We start from the raw sequence: 19,886 nt of genomic DNA, 5'->3' as shown, positions 1-19,886 counted from the left end.
TGACCAGGAAAAACCTAGTCTAAAGTCAGTGGCGCGTTGCGCATGTTATTCATGTGCTATTTTAAGGGCGCATGCTTGGCCATAATCAATGTAGCGTGTGCGGCCCTGACGAGAACGTCGGTCTCCTCGGCTGTGAACCGCTCCTGGCTGACAGTTAAAAAAGTATGTTCTATATAGTATGAATGTGTGTAGCATGAATGAAATTAGAAAATTCCGCCATTTTGTCATTGTCATGTGACCTACAGCCTCAGTTGCGTTGCTTCACTTCCATTCACAAATCCTCTCCTGTGGCCTTATGAGATAGTAAAGTGTCCAGTGGTTGTGAATCTCACCAGAAGTAGAAGGTCATCCAGGTCATTTTCGCCTACTTTATGTTCTTATATCGCAGAGCAGTTCTTGTGAATAGCAAACTCAAAATGTCAGAGTTTTTTAAAATTATATATATAGTGCAGAGTGGCTCTGACAAACACCTCCAGTCTCGGCTCATTACTTAAGGGTAGTTTAATTCTGACTCTAATTAGCTTTTAGACAAGTCATTAGCCTGTAGAATGACATATTTGTTCATGTTTTAACTGTACCGTACTGTACTGCCTGACAGAATAATTAAACACAGTATCCAGTAACAAGTAATTCTGAATTAGTAATGCTGCCTGAGTAATATTTCTCTCTTCAGTGCTTCTGTTCTCCCCTGAGGATTATGGCTTCTCAGTTTCTATCTTGAAGCTAAAACAAAATAAAGCTAATGAGAGAAAGCCCAGTCTGTCATCTTTTTCTGTGTGGCATTTGATATGAATAATTTCTGTTCACCTCATAATGCCTGCCACATCAATTATTTATATTTATTGTAATCTGAAATATATTGAAGCGCTCTTATCTAGTTTGAATGAGAAGGCAACAAACCTTTAAAGGCTGAGAAATACATAATATTATTAATATTATTGTCCAGTGTGTGTATATATAGATATCCTGGAATAAAAGGTTAAACAAAGGCATATTTTAAACCTAAGAAAAGTCCCAGTGTCACAGTCAGCATATTTGCAGAGATCCTGTACATTATAATCTCTTCAGAAGTGAGTTTGTGGCTTACATGCTTTGACTATTATCAAAATCCAGACAAATTATGGGCGAGACTATCAGTAACAGTATGTAGAAATATTTTCAAAATGTTGTCCTCAAAGACAAATACCAAAATAAGCTCAGATGAGTGCTAAACATTTTCTAAATATTCATATGTTTTATTTAATTTTGTTTGAATTATGGGCCATTCACACACGATGCTCTCTTGCATTTCGCCTGCAGAACCAGTAACCAAAATAAATAAATAAAAAAATAAAAAATACAATTTCCAAAACCAGTTTAAATAAAGTGAATAACTGAGCAAATAAAGGGCACAATATATTTGTATGTTTTCTCTGTGCTCTTGTATGTTATATTTTGCAGTGAGTCTAAAACCTGTATGCTGGATAATGGTTTGGATTCTTTACACGTACATTTATGCATTGGGCAGATTTTTTTATCCAAAGCAACTGCATTGAATTAAAGGTATACCTTTAATCAATCAGTGTATGCATTCCCTGGGAATATCCACCTTATTTTTCAGATCTCTAATTCATTAGCCACTAAGTGTAGTAAACTGCATGGCTGCTACAAGCCAGTGTGTTTATGGTTATGACCACAAATGAAAAGAATATGATAACAAATATCAGTTTGCAATATCAAGCAGCATAATGGACTGTTTTTGTGCAGCTAAAATACTGTAACTGGAAGTGGCTGACACTGAAAGCTAAGTTAAACATGCATATGGCCACTCTTATGTTAAAAATAAAGTAAATAAGGCTTGGATACTTTATCTTCCACTGTTGGTCCTTCCTCTGTGACGATCATTGAAACCCACTCGACCATGCTAAACCACTCACCGAACACTTTATTTTGAAATGTGTACAGCAGGGTTCCTCAAATCCAAGCCTTAAACCCTGCTCAAACCCTGATCAAACTCTCCTGCAGGTCATGTTATAGTAAAGCTTTACAGTGAAACTGAAGGCGGTGTACGGTCTCATCCTCTCTTCTTCTGTCTAGGTTCACAGAGTTTCTGGAGCCTTTTGAAAGAGTTATCCAACCTGAAGAACTATGGCTTTACAAGAACCCTCTGGTGGAATCAGACCACATCCCGAAGAGAGTCATGTTTGTGAGTGCACATCATTCAGCACAAATATTATGGCAAATTTAATCATGCTTTCCAGTAAGGCTGGATTGCTTTAACTCGACTGAACACATTTTAACATGATGCATGATTGTTCATTAAGTTTCCAGACTGCTTTCATATTACTGCTGAAGAGGAGCTTCGGAGACACACTATAGGCACATTTTCATTATTCCACACTGATTTCATAATAGTTTGATGGGTTCAATATGATATGAACACTACTGAGGGTGTGCATGGCTTTAATTCTGTTTGCTAACAGTGTTTAGTGGCTTGCACTCACATATTATTACAAAAAAGCAATAATCATATTCATAAAAACATCCAATGCAGTCATTACACAAGTCTTGCTATTATCTCCAGGAGTCTGCCTATTTTCCTCAATGGTCTTATTCAATAACTACTTGTGTTAGTGTATTTTAATGGTGTGTTAAAAGCTGTTATCAAATTCTTTTCAATATCATTTGTTATACATTACAACACAAAAGGAACTGTTTATATATTGCAATGCCACAACAACAGATGTTTCCACCACACATTATTATAGAAAAGAGTCATGTGCAACTATCATACAGGAGATCCAAAATACATAATTATCTTTGACAAAACAATAAATAAATGAAAAATTAAATTCAACAGGAATCAACATTTTCCCAAATGGTTTAACTAAATATTTTAATTGAATATTTTCTTGGTTTAGAAAAGGGCATTTTGCAGAAAACTAGTGCCTTTAGTTAAACTATATTGTAAGATACGTAAGGGATAATGTAGGGCGAGGCGGTTGTTATAACGAACACAACCCCGACAGGCTGATCAGGACCCCGACTCGAAGCGGAGGGGTCTTGAATCAGCCTGGGGAGTGTTTCCCAAACAACGACGTAACTCGCTGCTTAACCACAGTACGATGCATGGTTGAAGAAATCAACTAGATAGTCATGACTGTTTCCCGAAACCGTATTGTCGCAAAGTGGTCGTTCAACCACGTTGGTTTATGACGTCACGCACGTGTTGGAGTAATAACTTCTTTTAATGAATCTGTTTGGGATCGAATTAACGCTAGATGTTTTGTCAAGAGGTTTAAAGGGATACTCCACCGTTTTTTCATAATAAACTATGTTATTCCCTTAACTAAGACGAGTTGATACATACCTCTCTGATCACAGTGCGTGCACAGTAAAAAGTCACGCCTGATCCTCTTCCTCTCACTTCTGTCAATAATGGGAAGAGGATCAGGCGTGACTTTTTACTGCGCCGAGTCGAAGTACTCCCAAAAGTGCTAATCCGCCATACATTATAGTTATCCTTTTTAACCCGCTTAGAAAAGCGCCACATTTTATTTTGTGTCACCATACTTGGTCATATAACTACTCGTGTAACTGTATTTAAATAGGGAAAACGTTGATGTGTTTGGTCACTTCTAAATTCATTGCTGTTAGATAACATTGAATATACTGGGCTAAGCTAAGTGCTATCAAAGTGTCGCCGCGCGTCAGAGTGATTAAGTGCACGCACTGAGATGAGAGAGGTATGTATCAACTCGTCGTAGTTAAGGGAATAACATAGTTTAATATGAAAAAAACGGTGGAGTATCCCTTTAAATCTCTTGACAAACTCAAAGACGTAAATTACATTTGTATGTATTCTAAACAAAAGACACAGGTTGTACTGAATGTCATCTTGCTTATTTTGCTCAAGATAAGGATTTATTAATTCCACATGTCATGCAATAGAAACTATGCTTCTAACCACAGGTCGAGAGCTGTCAAATACACAACTTTGTGATGCTGTTTGCGAATGTTCGTTGGAACGATGGTTTCGGGAAACACCGACTCGTTGAACTGCTGATAACGACGGAACTTGCGACCATAGTTGGCTAACGATACTTTCGGGAAACACACCCCTGAAGGGGTTGTATTCGCTATAACAACCGCCTCGCTCTACATTATCCCGTTTATTACATGGCTACCTACCAAATAAATCAATCATTTGACACGAAATAATGATTTTAAAAGGAGTTTATTGATTTAAAAACGATTGTATTGCTTCCGCTAAAGAAAATAGTCCATTCTGTCTCTACGGTTAGAATCCTGCGTCCATAGCAACGCTCTGTTTTTCATGGCAACGGTGTGTTATCCTTAGCAGCGTCTGTTATCAAGAATTATTACATGGCTTGGTTGAATTCCAATGTAGAATGCGGTGTGTTATTTCTTGATAACAGACCGTTGCGAACTATAACACACCGTTGCCATGAAAAACAGCGCATTGCTATGGACCCGGAACGGACTATTTTCTTTGGCGGAAGCAATACAATCGTTTTTAAATCAATAAACTCCTTTTTAAATCAATAATTTGTGTCAAATTATTTATTTATTTTGTAGGTAGCCATGTAATAAGCGGGATAATGTAGAGCGAGGCGGTTGTTATAGCGAATAACAACCCCTTCAGGATTCAAGCTCTGCTTCGCGTCGGGCTCCCGTTCAGCCTGTCGGGGTTGTTATTCGCTATAACGACCGCCTCTCTTTACATTATCCCTTACATAACACACCGCATTCTATATTAGAATTCAACCAAGCCATGTAATAAATCTTCTAAGTATAACACAACGTTGCCATGCAAAGCAGAGCGTTGACACGCAGGATTCTAACCGTAGAGACGGAATGGACTATTTTCTTTAGCGGAAGCAATACAATCATTTTTAAATCAATAAACTCCTTTTTAAATCATTATTTTGTGTCAAATGATTTATTTATTTGGTAGGTAGCCATGTAATAAGCGGGATAATGTAGGGCGAGGCGGTTGTTATAGCGAATACAACCCCTTCAGGATTCAAGCTCCGCTTCGGGGTCCTGATCAGCCTGTCGGGGTTGTATTCGCTATAACAACCGCCTCGCTCTACATTATCCCTTACTTATAAACTATATCTGTAATATCAGTACTGTAGATAACTTACAGTAAAAAGATGGCTCAATAATAATAGTATAGAATAGTAAATAGTAAAGAAGTCCAATAGTAATACAAAAAGGCAGTAACACGTACAGATGGTTTCTCCCTCAATTTGTCTAACATTTAAGAAAAAGGATTTTAGTAAAAAATAGGGAAATATATATATAAAATGCTCCAAAAATGCATTGAGAAGTGGGGAAATTTTCAGAGTAAAGATATTTAAACTCATATATTACCCATATTCACAGATGTTTAATTTTTCAAGTACTTATTGTAAAGGGCCATGAATCTGTGGATTTAACATTTACAGGCATGATCTCGCCCTTTTGTGGATTTTCTTCAAATCCAGAAATTTTAACAAAAACATCTAACAGTTTGAGCAGTGTAGAGTGGGAGGTGGAGGGTGTACACTGCACGAGCTTTTATAACCTCGAGATATAAAGACATTCATGAAGTGGCAGGAAAAAAACTTTGATTTCATCTAGCCTATTATATGCTTTTGGACAGAAAAACAGCTTCTTCTTTTCTTTTCTTTTTTACCATAATCATGTCGGCTTTGTGAAATAGGACGCAGCAAAGGGATATTGTGTTCTTTTTTCTTTACAGGCGATTTCATTCCTCACCCCGTTGGCTGTGATATTCGTGGTGAAGATTATACAGAGGACAGACAAGACAGAAATTAAAGAGGCTTGTTTAGGTGAGTACCCAAACCATGCCAAATATATAGTCAACAAAGTCAATGGCTAATGTACATCATTCAAATCTGTACAAAATGAATGTTTCTACCATTATTACTTAGGTAAACATGAAAAGTGACTTTTATACTGCATGAGTGATTGTCTTTTCTTCCCTATTGTGACATATATCCGAGTGAAACCACTTCTGGAACAAGAAAAAATATAGGGTGAGACTTGATTTTGTCCGTGGGGAATTGATTGGATGTTTTTATGGTTGTGGCTTGCTATTGGTGGATCTCATGTGAGTGACAGGTTGTCCCGCCCTTGTGCCAGTTAACATGTCATCAGAGAAGAGATGTCACTGCAGGAAGGAGAGGAAGTTATTTTGATAAAACATTTCAAGGGCACATGAATTTAAGAAAAAAATTGTGATGTGCACGCATAAATCTATTCATCTATTAATAATAATTACTGCAATATTCCATAAAAAATTCTAATTGTCAATTTTGAATTCATGGTGACTTTTAAGACAATATGCAGGCAAGATTTTAAAACATTTTGATGTACTGTACAATGAAACTATGAGACTCAAAGCTTTCCCCAAAGCTGCAAAAATGGTTCTTAAACATGATGCCCACAATGCCTATTGGACAATCATAAACTCGATCTGCCCAGTCACTTTCAAATAATTTGTTTATTGCATGTTCGACATGTAATCACTGTGCTTTTTTATTACACAAAGGCCTATTTAAATTGATTACATACACTCTGCCCTGAAACACACCATGCTTTTTTATCACGCCACAAATTCCCAAAGAATCTAAAATGCAATGGTTACACATGTTCTCCCTTGTTGCCTTATTTGCTTGTTCAAGTGGTTCCTCAAAATCGTGTGTCTGTGTTTCTTTGTTTAATCAACCATTTGTCTCCACGGTAATCCCACATTCTGCTGAGAGTATGCAAAAATCAACACTATGGGACTTACATTACACATTTAACATTTAATACTGTTTGCCTTAAGGCTCAACGAGCAGCCTGGGAATGCAGTGGTTTTTCTACTCTACAGAACTTTATCCTTCACACCCCCAAAAAATTCACTCTTCTACCATTACCTACTTGAATCAGAGGATTCTGGTAAAGGGTTTGTTCCCACTAATGTGAAAAGTAATTTCAACCCAAATTAATTCTCAGAACTACTCTTTTCCATACAATGAAAATAAACACATCTTTACTGGCAGAGGTGTTAGTGAGGCCAGCAGGGGGTGCTCATCCTGTGGTCTGTGTGGGTCCTAATGCCCCAGTATAGTGACAGGGACACTATACTGTCAAAGAGCACCGTCCTTCGGATAAGACGTAAAACCGAGGTCCTGACTCTCTGTGGTCATTAAAAATCCCAGGATGTCTTTCGAAAGAGTAGGGGTGTAACCCCGGCATCCTGGCCAAATTTGCCCAGTGGCCTCTGTCCATCATGGCCTCCTAATCATCCCCATATACTGATTGGCTTCATCACTGTCTCCTCTCCACCAGTAAGCTGGTGTGTGGTGAGCGTTCTGGCGCAATATGGCTGCCGTCGCATCATCCAAGTGGATGCTGCACATTGGTGGTGGTTGAGGAGATTCCCCCCTTCTATGTAAAGCGCTTTGAGTGCCGAGAAAAGCGCTATATAAATGTAATGAATTATTATTATTATTACTGTCAGTCACAAACGATTACAAAAAAATACCAAAAGAGCACCATAAAAGCATATCATGAAAGCCTTTCCTTCACTGTAGGTCTTAAATTTCATTCAATCTTACTGAAATATCAGCTTCAACACACGTCGAACCAGGTTTGACGTCAGTGATGCCAGATGCCACTGTCTCCACATGTCTTGTGACTGAGTGTGGAAGGTTGAAATAACTTTTTGAATGTGATTTGAGAGCAAGATTTTTAATGAATAATACTTAAATCTGTCTGCTTCTCACACAAAGCTATTGTATGAGTTCAGAAGACTTATGCAGCACAAAAGTCATGTGGATTACTTTTATTTAAGTTAATTCTGTAAAACCTAAAATGTTGCTAACGTATTTTTTACGGTAAATTTCTGGCAACCACAGCTGCCGTTTTTTTACAGTGAATTTAACAGATTATTATATTTATTTATTTTTACAGTGTATTATAATAATCTCTCTTGCCTTCACATGTGATTATGGATATTACAGATACTTTATGGAATAGTCCAAACTGAACTGAGAATGTTGAATGTCGAATGAGTGAACGAAGTCAAAGCCATTAAAAGAAAGCTGTACAAATCCAATTTTCTACTAAGATGACTGTTTTAAATTGCACAATTACAAAAGAGCCAGGAGGACATAAAACTGATTTCATTATGGAAAGACAAACGGGACCACAATGTGATCTTTCAGATGTGAAGTGGTCAAAAAGACGGCATTACCCAGTATGGGTGAGAGAAGTAATGACAATGAACATTTAGTCTCAGGTGGTAAAGTACTTGTGTTGAGGGTCATGCATCATTCTGCATTATTTCTTCCCTTCAAATCAAATATGTCAGAGATTCTAATGAAGTGTTTTAGATGGTGTATTGTGAGAAGACTGTTCAAACAGGTGACAAAGGTGAATCAGAATAGAAGCTCTCACTGTTTATGATGTTTCATTCGTAGAGGAGCTTTCACAACTTTCTAATCTTGACGTTGTTCCCCTCAAGCTTAAAGGGATACTCCACCGAAAAATGAAAATTCTGTCATCATATACTCACCCTCATATTGTTTCAAACCTGTATGAATTTCTTTCTTCTGCTGAACAGAAAGGAAGATATCTAGAAGAATGTGAGTAACCAGACAGTTTTAGATACCATTGACTTCCATAGTAGGAAAAAAATATATTATGGAAGTCAATGGTATCTAAAACTGTCTGGTTACTCACATTCTTCTAGATATCTTCCTTTCTGTTCAGCAAAAGAAAGAAATTCATACAGGTTTGAAACAACATGAGGGTGAGTATATGATGACAGAATTTTCATTTTTCGGTGGAGTATCCCTTTAAGCATTGAAAAAAAGGTTAAAAACAGTCCAACTAACTGTAACTGTTAACAAATCAGTGACAGTAAAAAGTAACATAAATTCTAGGTCAGTCAGTTCACTTAAGAACTGCAGTGTGAATACAGTAATTATAGGCACATTTTCTCTTTGTTCATACACTGGAGTGTTGACAGCTATACAGCTAACCTAATGTTATTTTGAGGAAAAACAGGAACTGTCTCCAACACTTCAGAAAGGTACTGTGGTTGTCCAATAGGTGTTTATGAAGGTGTTACATTAAACTTGTCAAGCAGTTTTTTGATTACTTGAATGGAAATTATTCAACATTGCTGCCCTAATAGTTCAAAAAGACCCCATACAATCATAATTAGAGTTTGCAGGCCCTATCTTACACCCGGCGCAATGCAGCGCCAAGCGCGATGCAAGTGTTTTTTGCTAGTTTCAGTTCGACGCAGTTATCATTTTCACGTCCAGCAAATGCATTTGCGCCCATGGCGCATTGTTGGCACGCTGCTATTTTGAGGCAACAGAAATAGACAACTGAAACCTGGTCTAAAGTCAATGGCGCAATATTTATTTATTTTTTGTTATTTAAAGAGCACGTTAGTAATGTGCGCCTATAGGCGGGTCCACAACGCGCGTACACTCTGCTTATTAAACACACAGGGACGCACAGCAGCACACAAACATGCCAAATATTAAAAATAAAAGGATTACAATGTAAAAGATTATTATTGTGTACATAAAGATGTACTTGTCCCGTAGATGGTCTGCTTGCACACTTTTACCTCGCGCACGAGCAGATCCGTTTGCACTCTGGAGACACGTACGGTCTTTCCACTATCAAATTCCGTCATGTAAATAGTGAATCTGCCATGGCGCGAGCGCAACTGGCATTTAAAGGGAATGGGAGATGAGACTCTGATTGGTTTAACGCATGTAAATCCCACCCATTACTCATTAAGAGAATAGGTACAACCCTTTTAGACCATGTGCCTGGTGCGCCGACCATTTGTCCCGTCGTTAAACTAGCAAAAGTTGATTCGGACACGCTCTAAGTGAACATGCGCTTAGATCGTTAAAATAGGGCCCTGCAAGTCATTAGAGGCTAACATCTATATGCTAATGTTCAAGTTGACAATACACTTTTACCAAATTTACATTAGTGCCATATCATAATGCAAAGCCTACAAGTTAATAAATAAAAACAGTTATTATAATAACATTATTTTTTTCAATTTGGCTTTTAATGCTTCTAAGGTTTTGGAAATAAATAATCAAGTCAGCATTAAGAATCATAAAACGATCAATGTTATCAAATGGCTCATTGGTCTTGGTTAGACCTGGTTATGTCAGTGCATATAATGTAATACAATACGCATTTTATACTTTGATTCAAGTCTGAACTGCACAGTGCTTTAACATAACCTTCATCCCTTCAACATTTTTTGCTTCAAGCAAATTAACAGACTTTTTAATGGATAGAGATACAGACAGCAGAAGTAAAATTGGGATGGTAAAGTATAGCACAGGAAGCATCTCAGAATTATTTTTTTCCCACAGTTCATTTTCAATGGACTGTGTGGCTGTGTGTGTGGCTTTTAATGCTTCTAAGGTTTTGGAAATAAATAATCAAGTCAGCATTAAGAATCATAAAATGATCAATGTTATCAAATGGCTCATTGGTCTTGGAAGCATTAAAAACCTTAGAAGCATTAAAAGCTTTTCTATTCATTCATGACCAGTTAACGATAGAGGATGAATGGGCTAATCAACTTTATGTATAGAAACATATAGTGCTCTCTCCCACTGATCACCCCTCCTTTTTACTACACTTTTTACTTCTTTTAGTTTGCACGTTTAATGTAAAAATTACAACCTATGCAATGCCACTGAAAACCAAAGTGACACATTTCAGAGAAAAAAGATACAAATAAAAATGTCTTAGGGTTACAAATGTAACCCGGTTCCCTGACAGAACAAGACACTGCATTATGGTGTTAATGCTAAAGAATTAGAATTAGAATTAGAATTAGCCTTTATTGTCATTGCATTGGGATAGAAAGAAATTTCAGAGACTGCTTAGCGGTGCTGCAATACATACACACATATAAACAACTCGATCACATTCCATTTATAAACCTAAGTGCAGCAGTTAAGACAAGAAAGTGCAAGTTAAAGGTTTCAAACAAATATGATCGATCGTCACTGTCATGTACGACTACTAGAGTACTCGTGCTCATCCCTAGTACAGACGTAGCCTCAGCCACGTCTGCACCATGGCACCATGGCCCTATAGGACCTGGATGCATTGGGGAGAACCAGAGTGGACAGTGTGTCATTTCTTGAAGCGTAAATAGGTCTACCTCTACCTGGCCAAACACCCTCCATATCTGCTCCACCCTGCCTCGACACCCTGTCTGCCCCCAGGTCTTGGTGCCCAGTGATGTGAACTGTTCTGAGGGAGAGCAACTTTCCCTAAGCCCACAGGAGGATCTGGTGCGCCAGTTTGAAAAGTGGGCACAACCTCAGCCCCCTCTGATGATTTATATACAATTCCACCGATGTGTTGTCTGTACGGACAAGCACATGATCATGTAGGTCTGGGAGGAAGTGTTTCCAAGCTAGAAAGACAGACATCATCTCCAGGCAGTTTATGTGCCACGAAAGATGATGGTCCCTCCACAGACCCTGTGCTATACGCGACTACTCATGATCGCTCCCCAGCCCATGAGAGATGCATCTGTCATAAGCATCACACAATGACAAGGAGCTGCCAGCACAGGACCTCGGGAAAAAAACCAAGGTTCTTTCCACATCGCCAAGGTACGAAGACAACTGCGGGTAATCTTGATCATGTGGATTTGGAGAAAAACCCCTTGGTCTTGAGCCACCACTGCAAGGATCTCACGTACAGCAGGCCAACAGGCATCACGGTGAACACTGCTGCCATCAGACCCAACAGCTTCTGGAACTGTTTGACAGAGAGTGACTGGCCTAGCTTTAGCTTGTTTGAGGCTGTGAGGATCGAAACAATACAAGCAGCGGACAGATGTGCTTGCATCGTCGTCGAATCCCACACCACACCTAGAAAAGTGGTCCTCTGTGCTGGATAAAGCACACTTTTCTTTGCGTTCAGCCTTAACTCCAACATTTTCATATGGGACGAGGACGAGATCTAAATGCCGAACTGCCATCTGCTCTGATTGAGCTAATATCAATTAATCATCGATATAATTTAATATGCAAATGCCCTGGAGTCACAGTGGAGCCAGAGCTGCATCCACACATTTTGTGTGGGGTGAAAGAACTAGACCAAAGTGAAGAACCCAATATTGGTATGCTTTACCCCCGAAGGCAAACCTCAGGAATCTCCTGTGTTGTGAAAGGATGGATACCCCCACATCCTTCTTCAGAACGATAAAGTGTCGAATGTAGAACCTGGACTCTCTTGGGTGGAGGAACACGTTCTATAGCCCTCTTGTCCAAGAGAGTTACTACTTCTTGTTCCATTACCAGAGCCTGCTCGAGGCCAACCACTGAGGGAAGGACCCCATTGAAATCGAGGTGGGCAAGAACCAAATTTACTGTATGCAATTCGGGATGCAACTCTTTCTTTCTACTGCACTCTAAACGAGGCTATCTCCTTGGTGGCCTGGAGAGACAAGTCTGTGGCCTGGTGCAAAACTTTGACTGCATCCGGGCCCACCCCCTTGCCTTATCTAGATATCGAAACAGGTCAGCCTGGTACGCCTACAAAAGCGACATGGTATGTAGACACGCACCGGCCTGACCTGCTGCAATGTAAGCCTTACCCACCTAAGCCGAAGTTGTTCTACATGGGTCGGTGGGTTGAGGGACAATGCCGTATTAGAAGACAGATAGTTCTTGAGCGTCTGTTCCACTTTAAGCAGTGCATCATATATCCAGTGGTTGAGGGCAGAGAAAAGGCTGGTCCTGTCTCAAACCCTTCCACTAAATCCATTTGCGATCCCCACGATCTGAGCCTCGTGGCAACAGCTGGACCCGAACCGTGAGGATGGCAAGCTTAGGCGCTCTCCTCGATCAGACGCAGCAAGAGCCACTCACAATGAACACAATCAGCCCCCCCGAGAGATGACCGTGCATGCTCCGCTCCCAAACAAAAAACACATTTAAACTGTTGTTTGTTCACCATAACTCCTTTCTAAATGATGTAATATAGTGCTTGAACAGACAACAATAAATAGACAAGGACAGTTCAACACAGAGCGCTTGCTGAAAGCACAGAAGCTGACATTGTTTGGTCCATGCACTCTTTATAGCCTCCTGGTCATGACGTCACCTTGCCTGTGACGTCCCGCCATCCCATTGGACTTATTTCACAGGTGCTTCAGGACGCAGTCATGCAAAGACAACCCCACAGCGTCTCTACTTTGACGAGTTCCCTCAAAAGGGAATTTATTTTCCATTCCCACAGTTTTAGGGAGAATTTCCTATTTCAGAATTGAAAGTAAATGTCCAATGAGTTCCTTCACAAGCCACAGTTTGGGAAACCCTGATGTAATGTAATGTTTAATGCACTGTTTTTAAAACAAAGTTAATAATTAATTAATTAATAATATATAATTAATTTTTAAAAAATTCTCTTTATATCAATATGGTACAAGATTATTCTATTCAAATCAGTGTGATAAATGTATGGAAGTTTGTCTCCTAATTGCCACTGGATTAAAAAAAAGGTTATTGGGATTTTTTATTTCCCAATTCTGAATTTTTTCGCAATTGCTCACAATTCTGAGAAAAGAGGATTTGTGTGGTTTCGCTATTGCTAGTTATAAAATCCAATTCTGAAGGGATTAATTTTTACAACACACAATTGCGACCTTATATTACGCAATTCTGACTTTATAACTTGCAATTGCGAGTTTTATCATGCAATTCTGAGAAAAAAAGTCAGAATTGTGAGATTAAAAAAATCACAATTACCTTTTTTATTTTTTATTCAGTGGCAGAAACAAGCTTCCATATTAACCCTCTACTGCACGCATTATTATGCAATCATGTAAAAAAATGTTACAGTGTTTTTTTATATATAAAATAGACTCAAATTAACATATTTATATTTTTTTTATATTTTAAAAATTTTCGGGGGGTACTTTTGGGTGCGTTGCCATATGGCAACATTGTGCGACAATGGAACAGCCTTATGTGTTTTCTCCCAACATGAAATTCATAGATGATAGAACATGCATGTGTTTATGCCTTTGCGTGTGTGTGTGTGTGTGTGCGTGCGTGCACATGTGCATGGGGACTGCACAGCGACTTGTGTATGTGGTTATTTTTTGTTCACCATACAGATTTTGGAATGACAAAAACCTCAAATTCTTGATCTACTTTACACCTTTCCCAACATCAGCTCAACACTGTGCAAAGGACGACATGTAACCTGAATGTTGAACATACCGGAATAGATACCTGTCTCTTCATCCTCTGAGTCTACTAGGCCTAATTCTGCCTGCCTCTCATACTCCTCGTCACTGATCCCTAGCTCATCCTCACTTTCATGAGATGGTATAACCACTTGTACCCTGTACATTTCAGCCCTCCTCTCAGCCTTGCCATAGAACACTGGCGGCTTCATTTTCTAAACAAAATAAGCGTATATATATATATATATATATATATATATATATATATATATATATATATATATATATATATTTTACTTTACTTTTACTTTACTTTATAAATATATACAAATATATATAAATATATGAGTAGAATACAACCATCCACCTATATCAGTGCATCCATACATTGTCATTCATACAAAGCTACTCTGCATAAGCATGGGCAAAATATTGTTCCATTACCGCACAATGTTGCCATATGGCAACATACCTATTTTATTGAATAAAAAGGTAATAGTAGAATCAAAACAATGTCACCATGATTGAAAAAAGATTAGAACTTATCCCAGATGCTTGATGTAATTTTAAAATTCTGAAGAAATATGAAAAATTGAGGAAAATCTTCACATATTCACGAGCACTTCTTCAGCTACTGGAGTCATCAAAAGTGTGTGAAAAGAATGACAGTGCAAGGGTGTGTAGTGTCATGTGATGTCATCAAATCATATCATTTTTTACCACCAGGTTCTTCCATGAATTTAAGACCAATCAGAGCTCATATTTATTTTCAAATTTCAAGAAATGTCCAAAGAAAGGGTATGTTGCCATATGGCAACACCGTGCAGTAGAGGGTTAAAAATTTTTGTCAAAAGTAATTAAAAAAGCATTCAGATTATGTCATCTAAAATGTGTAATGTAATAGAATAGATTGTTACAAATTATAATTCTCGCTATGTAATTTTAAATTTGTGAGTAATCTAACCTTAATTGGTTGGAGTGAGGGTGGGTAATGCACAGGATCATTATCTGTATACTGTGCTAGACTTACTGGGACTTGTCACAGTACTTACATATTGTTGCTATTTTGTTACAAATAAGAACTGCTTTTATTGTTCTTATTTGTAAGTTGCTTTGGACAAAAGCATCTGCTAAATGGTTAAATGTAAATGTAAATCTAGTATTTAACAGGCATCAATCATGAAGACAACTGTTGCTGTTTAGGACATAATATAGTGGATTGTTTAAGGCTGATGTCAGATTACAAAGGTCGCTTAACTGTGAATGCTGTCTAATAGAGTCATTATTAATCTGCCTGTCTCTTGTTTTCTCTATTTTGCAGCGGTATCTCTTGCACTAGCTTTGAACGGCGTCTTCACAAATACCATCAAGTTGATAGTTGGCAGGTAATGTAAAAACATGATTTCTGTATCATTTCCATAAGAATTGTATACCACTTTAAATGATTGTTTTCCGGGATGATTAAAAACTGGAATCACTGAAAGGATTTTAGACTCATCTTTAAGTATTCTTTACAACAACAAAAAATCACAGCTACAGTAAGGCACTTACAATGGAAGTAAACAAGGCCAGATGATACATTTTAAAATACAGACTGGAGGGGTGAACAAAGACAGACACAGGGGTGCAGAATGCAAACAAATGTTGAATAGATTGGCACAGTTAGAAAACAATGGTGGACTTCTCATGTTTCGTATCAGAGGTTCTTTCAGTGCTGTGTCAGTAGCTGGTGTTATGTGGAACACCCTTCAGTTATAATGATTGTCTAGAATCACAGCAATTTACTGGCTGATGGTGCTTGCACCACCCATCGAGGCACACGTCACCTGTAACTCAAAAGGACATGCTCGGGACATCACTCCTCAGATTTCTTTTCTTCAGGAAGTGGTTGATCTGACCTGTGTAGTGAGTCGTTATCTTCCTATTCTCACCTTAGAGAATACTTTTCAGACATCCCTCTTTGAGCGTTTCGTTACAAGTGATGACACATATGATGTGTGTGTGAAGTACTTGCTCAAGCAGCACTTAACTGCCTATCTGACTGTCGACTCACCTTCTTTCTGAGGAAAGAAATACATTCTGTGACTTCTGCTCAATGTATCTTGCTGGATTCTACAAACTATACAACATGGTTAAACCAATTTCGACGTGGTTTGTCTCGCTTCAACAGAGTGCTTTCCACGACTGTTGTCCAGTACTAATGGGAAACTCCAGTACTCAGGCAGGAAATACTTTCTCTTTTGGAGAAAGGAACCATAGAGGAAGTGCCTCCTTCCCAGGTAGAGTCTGGCTTTAACAGCTGATATTTTCTTAATTCTGCTGGGCCAGCTCCAAATGATACTGTTTCAGTGGTGGATCAGCGATTCACTTTGGTAACCCCAAGTTGGCATTCTCACCACAGAGTTATTTGAGTTACTTGCAAGGGATTTTGTACTCTATTACTTTGAACACTCCCTGGTTTTTGACGCAGGATGTCTGGATAGCTGCGGTCTGTGATCAAGATGGATGCCTCTTTGGTAGGCTGGGACATGGTCTATCAAGTCCGTCTGGCCTACTGAGTCTGAGAGGGCACCCATTCTCTGTATGTGGTTTTTCTGACATTGAAAAAAATCCTTCTGGACTGTCGGACTGCCCTGTGTGGATCAGAATGGACAACATGCCAGTGACCTCTTATCTGAATCAGCAAGGGGGAATGCATTCTCACTCCCTGTAAAAGTTAGCGAGGCACGTTCTACTCTGGGCATAGAAGAAGTTTCTGTCTGTCAGGGGGGTTCATGTTCCAGATCGGCTGAAGCTGGGAGCAGACTTGGGGCGTGTGTCCACCAAAGCATTTATTTCTAAGGCCAGAATATTTTTTCAATTGTTTTCAATGCATGGCAGGACGAATACCACAGTGACCAATTGTCACATCCTGATTGCAAATGGAACAAAATCATCCAAAAGCAGAGCAAGTACTTTACAAGTCTTAATTTTTATAATCATAAGCAAACTATCTGCAAAATCAGATACTAGTACAGGCCAATTTACACTGCACTGACCAACAGTGAAAACAAGCTCTGACAGACGCCAACAGACTCCGCCAGGGGTAACACACTGATCTGACAAAACCCGACAAAACTATTTAAGGCACAGTTTGAGGACCATAAGTGGAGGTTACACCCTCAAGTGTGAGTAAGTAAGCAGAGGTTTGATAAGGCAAAGGTGTATCTGTTTGACCTTTTGTTTCTGGCCTCTGTACGGAGCACTCTGATTGGTTCTGGCCTTTCTTCTGAGATAACTGAAACCATTTTGAATACTAGAGCTTCCTCTATGAAACGTCTTTATTCTTATAAGTCACGGCTCTTTGTGTTGTGGTGCAGGGAGTGGGAGTTGGACCCAGTTCAATGCCCTATTGGTTCAGTGAAAACATTTGTTGGTTTCCCACTTTATGTGTGGAGACAGCTAAGGCCTACACGTATTCCTTCATGGGATTTGCCCGTGGTCTTGCAGGGATTGATGGACTCTCAGTTATAACTGTTGAAGTCAGCCTCATGAAGTGTTCTTGAATCAAGAAAATGCAATTTCTGCAGCTTATGGGGCTCATTAATTGATTTTGCCACTTGGCATTCATGCAAACTCTACTAGGAGTATAACTTCTTCCAAAGTATTGTTTAGAGGGGCTTCCTTGGAGGATAATATCAGTTTCGTGTTCAGCTACTTTGTAGTGGTATACTGTTTCCATAGTGTCAGCTACTGATGCCACGCAAGTGAACCTCTGTCCTGTTTTTGCTTCCTTTGTTGAAGATCTGAGGGGTGATGGCATGAGCATGTCTTTTTGAGGCATAGGTGACATTAACAGGTGCATTTACATGGTGCATTGAATTCCAATTTCAATTGTTTTAAAAGTCCAAACTGAATGAAAATGCTCCATGTAAACACCTCAGTCGGAAATAAATACCGATTGAAATTTTATCTAAAATTCTCTGTCCACTCATCGTTTGTGAAGTGGTGCAGAACAACGTTGTCCCAAAAGTACTTGCTTCGAACTCTCATCTGCAGCCACCTTGTTTTGAGTGTGGTAATGGGCGTTTTTACTCCTTGATTAATATAAGCATCATTGCATAAAGCTTTGCACGCTCGTCGTCTCCTAATTAGGACCTATAATAGATCAATATTTGGTCTGCTTTTTAAAACAAAGAAAAGGAGGATGGATAGTATACGACGACAACACCGGGGAACTCTGTATATTCGCGCAGTGTGCACATGTCAAAAGATTAAATCCGATTTGAAGCTTGTAAGTTGTGACATATAAACACACATCAATCCGATCACTTTATTTAGCGTTCATGTAAACACTATGTTTGGATTCATCAATTGGAAAGTGCCCATGAAAACATGGATAATTAAATTAGTATGTAGTGTATCAGCTTAAAATCGAAAGGCAGCTCACTACAGAGACAATGGGTGGAGCTTGACGTAAAACTCCCCCTGTCTGGACCTAATCAGTGAATCTAGAAGGTCCAACCACACCCTAGCCCTAACCTTAACCCTATCCCTACAACTAAATTAGGTTAAGCTACATCCCTTAGATCCAAAGAGGTGGACCCATTTGATTCATTTGACTCTGCAGTGAGTTCCACTAGCAATACATTGGCGTCATTCTATACAGGCTTCAGATAACCATCACACCTGGAGGGTGTTCCCCATAGCACCAGCTACTGATGCAGGATCTAGTTCCCTTCTCAGGGAAGCAAAGTCACACTGAGATGTTCTATTGCTGAAGGATGGTGGAAGCTCTCCTAGCGTCTTGGGCTATAGGCAGGGAAACACTCTGGCTGGATGGCCAGTAGGCCTTAAACAGAATATAAAAAATACACAAAAAAATACAAGACATTGATAATTGCAAAATTTTGTACATAAAAGTGGTGTTTATTATGTAGTTCAGAGGTTTTGGAAACCTAAGTTCCACCTAAATAAATACAGTGATTTAATAACTAGATAACAGATCATCCATCACTAGATATCAAGCAATCCTGAAGAACTTGATTAACTGGTTCAGGTGAGTTTGGAGCTAAACTCTGTGGAACAGTGGGTCCCCATGAGCAGGGTTAAAGACCTCTGCTGTATAAATATCTATTTGGACAGGGGTGCAAAACTCAATTCCTGGAGGGCCACAGCCCTGCAGAGTTGAGGTGCTTTCATGCCATGTCGTAATTACCATAATTTCGAGATTCTTACTTGTAAAAAACATTCACGGCCTTGTAGAACTTGTAATTGCAACTGAGAGTTCCAACTTGTACCCCATGGCCGCTGTTCCACCTGGTATGTGTGTTGAACTCTGCAGGGCAGTGGCCCTCCAGGAACTGAGTTTTGCACCCCTTTATTATGATATATGTGCTTTTATTTGTAATCATGCTCTTACCATTGGCTGAGATCTCTGATGTTGATCTTGATCTCAGGCCAAGGCCAGACTACTTCCACCGCTGTTTCCCTGATGGCCAAATGAATGCCAAGATGCTGTGCACTGGAGAGCCAGACCTAGTGTCTGAGGGTCGGAAGAGTTTTCCCAGCAGCCATTCCTCCTGTAAGTGCCAATTCGTAAGCTTAACACATTGCTTGATCTGATTTAGTTATACAA

General features: G+C 39.1%; 2 protein-coding genes across 2 annotated transcripts in view; both read left to right on the top strand.

Moving 5' to 3' along the window:
• Positions 1 to 19,886, top strand: part of LOC309487074 (exportin-5-like) — a 449,972-nt gene that overhangs the window by 130,754 nt on the left and 299,332 nt on the right. The window lies entirely within an intron of this gene.
• plpp4 (phospholipid phosphatase 4) overlaps positions 1 to 19,886 on the top strand; it is a 130,159-nt gene that overhangs the window by 63,254 nt on the left and 47,019 nt on the right. The window contains exons 2-5 of the mRNA XM_082154654.1: positions 2,077 to 2,185; positions 5,750 to 5,840; positions 15,591 to 15,654; positions 19,708 to 19,832. Of these exons, the coding sequence (XP_082010780.1) occupies positions 2,077 to 2,185; positions 5,750 to 5,840; positions 15,591 to 15,654; positions 19,708 to 19,832 (389 nt within the window). The remainder of the gene's footprint in view (positions 1 to 2,076; positions 2,186 to 5,749; positions 5,841 to 15,590; positions 15,655 to 19,707; positions 19,833 to 19,886) is intronic.

Source organism: Leuciscus leuciscus (assembly GCF_965113295.1).
Source record: "Leuciscus leuciscus genome assembly, chromosome: 22".
Lineage (NCBI taxonomy): Eukaryota > Metazoa > Chordata > Actinopteri > Cypriniformes > Leuciscidae > Leuciscus > Leuciscus leuciscus.
The sequence above is the reverse complement of the archived record's forward strand: the minus strand, read 5'-3'. Positions and strand labels throughout refer to the sequence as shown.